Source organism: Vicugna pacos, chromosome 1 (genome assembly GCF_048564905.1).
Source record: "Vicugna pacos chromosome 1, VicPac4, whole genome shotgun sequence".
NCBI lineage: Eukaryota > Metazoa > Chordata > Mammalia > Artiodactyla > Camelidae > Vicugna > Vicugna pacos.
This window is the reverse complement of record NC_132987.1, coordinates 83,255,447-83,262,722: the sequence shown is the minus strand read 5'-3', so window position 1 is coordinate 83,262,722 and position 7,276 is coordinate 83,255,447. Positions and strand designations below refer to the sequence as shown.

Here is a 7,276-nt window from a genome sequence, read left to right as displayed (position 1 = left end):
ATTTTGAGCTAATTAACTACTTACCACACTTACTTCATCTTTATATACACAACCAACCTGCATTTTTCTCCTTAAGTACACTATTAAATAGCTATGGTAGACAATAGCTGTGGACAATTACAAACACATTTCCATTTCATCTTACCTCTTGCCTGGTCCGCTTTCCCATTAATAGTCTTCTAGCACATGTATCAGTTAGAATATCTCACTTCTGTATAGTTGGCTGTATGAAAACCAGCTGTTGTGGACTTTAAGCATGATGTACATCATCCACTGGACTTGAAGAGAGTCAAAAGGTTTAAGCGCTGCCACTGAGTCTAACTTTCTGCAGAATCAGAGGCACTGTACATGCTGACGGTGGTTTAAAGCGTCTCTTAATTTTGCTGCCATAAGAACAAAAGCCCCACTTAAGCTTTGTTTTCTTCCAAAAAATCAACTGAAAGAGATTAATCGAATCCAAAAGAATCCTATTTTACAGCGCTTATTATGTTAATTTTAAAACCAACATGCTGTAAAATATTCATATACACACACACACACACACACACACACACACACAGACAAAATCATCCAGAACATAATCATCCTCTCCCACGCCCCTCAAAAAAAAAAAGCCAGATCAACAAATCAAAGTTTTTATTTGCATGGCCAATTATCATCTGTACTCTGCAACTTTATTTTAACATCCCTTTAACAGGTTCTAAGCTTTTGTTGAACAGGGAATAAAAGCTGCAACACTGCAAACTTCCTTCAACAGCCACTCCCACAACACCTAAATGTGAAACGGATGTAACGAATGACAACAGCACAAACGGAAATACTAAGTTCCACCATTCAGTACAGTTCTTGACAGTGTCTTTAGGGTTCAGTTGAAGGAGGGGTAAACTTCTAAAAACAGGGTCATTTTCCTTCCCGCATATTTTATAATGTTGGTGGTTTTAAACCATATTTCTTTGCAACTTCTGTCTGGGCATGGGCAGCATCACAGAGTGAGTATAGATGAGCCATCTCCATTTCTGATTTGGCCAAGTTAATAGCTTTGTTGAACATGTCAATGGCTTTCTCCATGTTTCCTCTAAAAGAACAAAAATTTGAAACTTCAGATTCAACAAGCACTTCACAGAATGCAAAGAAGTTTGTAAGTGATGCTACATGGAGCCTGACCTTTAAGTTTCAACTATGATTCTAATAAAATGCTTCTTTATAACAGAAAAATCCCTAGCACATAGAAAACACTCAATGAATGTTAGCTACTATTACAAATACCATGTGCTTACATGATACTACTTGTGGTCTCTGTTTACAGATAAGAATAATGAGACTAGAGAAATTAAATGACTTGTTTAAAACCATAATCCTGTCTGGTTCCTAAATTCTACATTTCCACTGCATCACGAGGCTCCTTTAGAAAGCAGTGACATAGCCTCAGAGAACGTTAAAGGTGTTCAGGGGCCTTACTTTCACAGGTCTGTGTGAGCCTCATCAGTATCCCCACCCCACACACACAGATCTCCCTGAGGTCTTTGTGCCACACACTCATGCTCATAATGCTCAGATTATTTACTGCCTCTCTGCCTGATTCTAGTCAAATCCTCCCCTTTCTAAGGCCCAGTTCAAATACAATATCCTCATGAAAAATACTTTCTCTTTCCCTCACTACCTCTAGTGAGGCAGTTATCCTGGTTTGGCTGCTCCCTCCCCAGTGTTCCCATAGTTCTGTTGTCATTCTGTGCATAGTCAGGTGAATATAAATTTGTTTACACCTTAGTCTTACTAAGTGATCCTTAATGGACACTTCTCAATTCTCAGAACCTAGTACAATGCCTGATAACCTGTATCTGTTTTTTGAATAAATGGATGAATATACTTGGTCAAAAAAATATAATTTACCTCTTATAGCCTGACTGTGGTTAGGCTTTTTATATCTGCCAAGAACCAAGAGCTGTTTTAAGTAACTAGTATTGGCCAGTATATATGCATATATGCATGCAATCTTACAATAAATATTTATTAAGTCCCTACTATATATATGCCAGTTAGACTCTAAGAAGTACAATGCACCTCTAGGGTGACTGCAGTTAATCTCCCACTACATATATTGATATGGCTACATGACAGACTTAATTTAAAAAAAATAACTTTTAAAGTTCATTATTAGGTAGGCAGATTTGCTAAATCCTAGGATAATCAGCAATTTCATTAATTCACATTCATTTATCTATTTGTAAGGCAGGATTTAGAATGGATTTCTTAGAGTACAATTAACACACAAACAAAATTCATCAAATTCCACAAATCAGAGGTCCTTAACCCAGGCTCTATGAACAACTTAAATGCAAAGAGTTTTTGTATGTGCAATATTCTAGGAAAAATCCACAGCTTTGCTCAAAAGATTAAGAACTACTACCTTATCCTATTCTAGTACAATAATGTAATTCACATTAACAAACTGGCAGTTAAGAAAAAATTTAATATTTACATGCAAGTCACAGTATAGAATGGTTCAAAAGAATCACAAAAATTTTCCTCAGCCTGTATATATTCTGCCTACTCTGGAGCAGAGAGAGAGAAGACTCAGGAGGGGCTGAATGACAGGTAATTAAGACAACTCCTGCTGGTTCCTAATAAGTGACGGTGGCAAGATCAGTTACTTTGGCATCAGTGAAATGTGGGTTTATATCCTCTTTCTACTGCTGGCTCACCATGCAACCCTATTAATTCAACCAGTCTGGGCATTGATTCCTACACTCTTTAATTAAATTGAGGATCACAGAACCTCAAACTTTATAAAGACTAGATCAACTGAACTAATATTTGGAAAACACCTGAAGTTCAGTAGCTGGCCTAGAGTTCTCAAACAGATGGCAACACCAGTATCAAGATGGTATACTACACTACATTCTACGGCATAAACAGCTGTCCTCTGTTAATGGAGCTCAAGTGCAACTCTGAACAAACATTTACAGAAGACATGAAGTTATGGGGAAGTCAGAACTGCACAAAATCTTATCCAACTCTTTGATTTTAAAGAAAACTCTGCACTCAGAGGTGATGATGCAGTTAGGCTGTGGCAGGATCTAGATCGGGCACCCTGGCTGCCAATCCTTACGCTACCCTTACTGCGTAAGTACACTGTGAATGTTTTTTTCTCCCTCCAATGGAAATAATACAGGTGAAAAGAGGAAAGAACAAACAGGTATTAGAAAAAGATCAAGTTTCCCTTTCTAATGCGTATACGTGATTTAAACAACTTCTGTAAGTGTGACTTTTAAATTGGAAAAACGAAACAAGTCAAAGTTGTATAGCTTCAAGGAAATCTTGCCCCCAAAGGCATAACATATTAAGACTTAAAAATTTAATGAGTATTGACAATAACCTATCTATAATGAGAAAATTAAAAAATAAATATCTGTGGAGCTGCCCTAAATTTCTTAAGGACAGACTCTAGAAGTTACCTTTGTACTTCAATAGTTCCCATGGTTTCATATGCAAAATCACATTTATTGTCAATTTCAATAGCCTTGCTGATAAGCTCCAAACCTCTATCCAGATCTTGCTTCCACTGAAGTTGAAGTAAACTGCAAATGCAAAACAGCACTCAGATGTGACCATGGCCTAGTATCACCAGGAATAAAAGCAGGGCTCAATTTCTGCTTCAATGAATTTATAATTTAATTTACAAGGAAAAACAAAATCTAAAACAATATAGAATCAGCATCAATTTTTTTTCAATTTATATTGGTTTTGTAGTCTAAATTTCTTATTATGAAAAGAGTATACAATGGTCTAGGCTCTATTATTAAGCTACCTTGCATAGCTTAATGTTTTGCTTTGTATAAATTTAAATGAAGGTTTAAAATGATAATTCAAGTACACTAGGACAGGAAAAACTTATTTCACGTGTTTTCTATTTTGATACAACTAACACTTGACAGGATGTTCAGAACTAAAATCCTTAAGCTAGAGTGAAATAGCGTATTTACTAATTGTTATATAAGAATGAAACATAAGTAAAACTTCAAAAAAAATAGTGAAACATCCAGAGCATTAAGAAATTTGTCAATTAACTCAATCATACTCTCTCTCTCAGTCCCCGTCCTCAATGACCAAAAGAAATCCATCTTATTACTATGCAAGAAATTTAGTTTCTTACTGGAACAAATAGAACCACAAAAATACATACCCTTTATGAACATATGTTGTGGCATTATCTGGTTCCAAATCAATACACTTATCATACATCTCATCAGCTTTACCAAACTGTTGTTGATCTGTTAATGCCTATTTGAAGAGATACTTCAGTTAAATTTAGGTTAACTGTCACCCTAAGCAGTGAAAAGTATATTGCTTATCAATTACTAAAGTTTACTTCATTTAACCATTCATTACCAAATTATGTTCTGGGGATATAAACTTATTTAAAATATTAATGAACTCATCTACAAAATAAATAGAAACAGTCTATAGTAAACAATCTTATGGTTACCAGGGGAAAGGGGGTGGGAAGGGGTAAATTTGAGAGTTTGAGTTTTGCAAACGTTAGCCACTATATAAAAAAATAGATTAAAAAATTTCTTCTTTATAGCATCGGGAACTATATTCAATATCTTGTAATAACCTTTAATGAAAAAAATATGAAAACCAATATGTGTATGTATATGCATGACTGGGACATTGTACTGTACATCAGAAATTGACATGCTGTAACTGACTGTACTTCAATTAAAAGAAAAAAGTTTCATCTTAATTACTGGGGTTTTACATAGCATTGTTATAAATATGAAATCTTAACTGTCCTCTCAATAGGAGATTAAGAAAAACTGTAGAATACAGAAAATCCCAGTGTTGGTGCCAGTTCTAATACCAGATTCTCACAGGTACATTCATGTATTTATTCATAGTTTATCATAATATATCCTAAGGGAATTACTTTAAGACAATACTCACTTGGAAGGGTAAGTTCAGGTATGTATGCTAACTATTATTAGTCATTCCTTAAAAATGACTGATAAAAGGAAAAAAAGCAGCTACAATCAATTGTTTTAAGGCAAATTCCATGGCAGAAATGGAAGGCTTGGTTATGTGGATTTCAGATCATGTTCAAACTTTAACTCTGAGAGTTCGCCAGCATCTAAGCTCGAGTTCAGGAAAAAGGTTATGCTATGTAACTGTATATAACTCTATATATAAATAAAAAGTTACTATATACAGTGAAGACCACATCAGAAGCAGGACCAAAGGTTAGAAATTTTAGTGTAAACAGACTTGTAATAATGCTAAGTACTGGTAAGAAGATGCTCAAGTAAGGCAAAACCTGTTTTGAAGTTAACACAATTAACAGAGAAATGTGCAATTAGGAAACCTCTGCAAAAGAGTTGTTCCTGGTATTGGTTTCTTTAAAAGCTAGTCAGTGGCCTTTGCTCTTTTAGCTGCTTATAGAAATCTGCACCAGAAAAGCCCTTCTGAATTTCATCTCAGTGATGAGGATGCTGCTGTCACTTTCTGGTTTGTTCCTAATTAAATATAAGGCCTAAACCCAAGTGGGCCTACTCAATACAAATATCATACAATTATAATGTGCATTTATCCTATTTTAAGTTCTATACATTCTATAAAATTTTATATAGTACATGCTTTCACAATTAATTAATTGAGCATGCAGTCAGCAACCAACGTTTCATCTTTCTATTATTGTCATTCTGTCTAGGAATTATATGAACAAAGACTGAATAGATGAGATTTCAAACTGAGGTTAAAGAACTCCTGGGTTGTACTTCATACTTCAGAATTTCAACCCCTAATCATGTAGTAATGTGTAGGCCTTTGAAAGAACAGATCCAACAGAAATCAATCTTTTCAAAGTCCCTCTCAACAAGCCCTCAAAAAGTTTCTCTATGGAACTTTTCTTATAACTTGACTAAAGGTAGCATAAAGAAATTAAGATAGAAAATATATAGATAGAGTTTTGGGATGGCTGGTTTCTGTAGATACCAAAAGTAGCTTTCAAGTTAGACTTAAAGAAAACAGTCATTCAGAGATCATTTAGTTAGAGGAAAAACTCTAACTGTGGCTATAAGAAGCTAATCATTTTCAATGGATGACTTTAAAGTTTTCAAAGACCAGACTACAATTAAAAAGTGAAAATAATTCAAATTCAAATCCTACTTTCCATAGCTTCAATCCTAAACTAAGGAAAGCCTCAAGAATTTTAGACAAATTACAGAGAAATTAAAATGAGTGGTTATAGACTATCTAACCATTTAAAGGAATAGTGAATAAATACAAAGAAAACCCTTTCCAAGGACACTTTTCCCACCAATTACATATAGTACATTTTCCTAAGGTAATTTAAATTGGCAAATCCAATCCAAATGAAAACATGAGGGAAATACTCTAAGCTTCCCCATGTTGAGTTTAGGGCCATGGTTTTCAAACTGTATATAACAGAGTAAGCCTTCTTAAGGTGATTCAGGACCATCCTGGGGACCAGGAGAAACAAACCAAGAACAAAGCCATCTGATTCCACAGAAGCTGCAACCAAGGAAGCACTGTTTTCTGATTTCTACCCTAAGAGTCAACATATGAATGCAGCTCTTTAAAAAAGGACTGGAAACTGAAAAAATGACACTTACCTGGGCATATAATGCATAGCCTTCAGCACACCTTGGAAATTTCTTTATAACCTCTTCAAAACCTTTCATAGCTGCTTGGATTTGCGAAGAATTGTTTCCCGTATATGCCTGGCGATACTGTGTAAAAAATCAAAACAGGCCTGTCAAATCAAGAACTCAAAAGCTCAGGAAATGTTAACCTATTATAAAAGTCACACAAAATTACATAAATATTTCCAGAAAAGCTGGCAATCTGCTAACATAATTTGCTGCATCTAAAAGGGTTCCACGGAAATACCTCTGGAGTAGGGATCCAAAGACTACGTACAAGTAGCACTTCACTGCCACGCTACAACTTCAAGGTGCTCAGTACTCTAGAAGCCAGACTAACTTGTCAGAAGTCAGCTTTACATATAAGGAAGGGAATTTTAAATCCAGTATAATTTATTATCACTTTACTAAAAATGTTATAAAGCTCCATCATCTAATAACATTTTTCATCAATACTATATATGTGTTTGTGACCTGACTTCTTTCTTTAGGAGGGAAATTCTTTTAGGACTCAAGCTATAGGGCTAACTGGAAGTATCTCATTATTTCATTAGAAATGGCCTTATTTTACCTGATTTTCAGCTTTGTGTTTCTGAATATTAATAGCTCTACAA

General features: G+C 34.9%; 1 protein-coding gene across 1 annotated transcript in view; it reads right to left on the bottom strand.

The window, feature by feature from the left end:
* Window positions 1–621: 621 nt before the first annotated feature.
* Window positions 622–7,276, bottom strand: part of TOMM70 (translocase of outer mitochondrial membrane 70) — a 33,530-nt gene continuing 26,875 nt past the window's right edge. The window contains exons 9-12 of the mRNA XM_072966528.1: window positions 6,633–6,749; window positions 4,184–4,281; window positions 3,456–3,578; window positions 622–1,075 (exon numbers count right to left, since the gene is read on the bottom strand). Coding sequence (XP_072822629.1) covers window positions 922–1,075; window positions 3,456–3,578; window positions 4,184–4,281; window positions 6,633–6,749 — 492 coding nt within the window. The 3' untranslated portion in view covers window positions 622–921. The remainder of the gene's footprint in view (window positions 1,076–3,455; window positions 3,579–4,183; window positions 4,282–6,632; window positions 6,750–7,276) is intronic.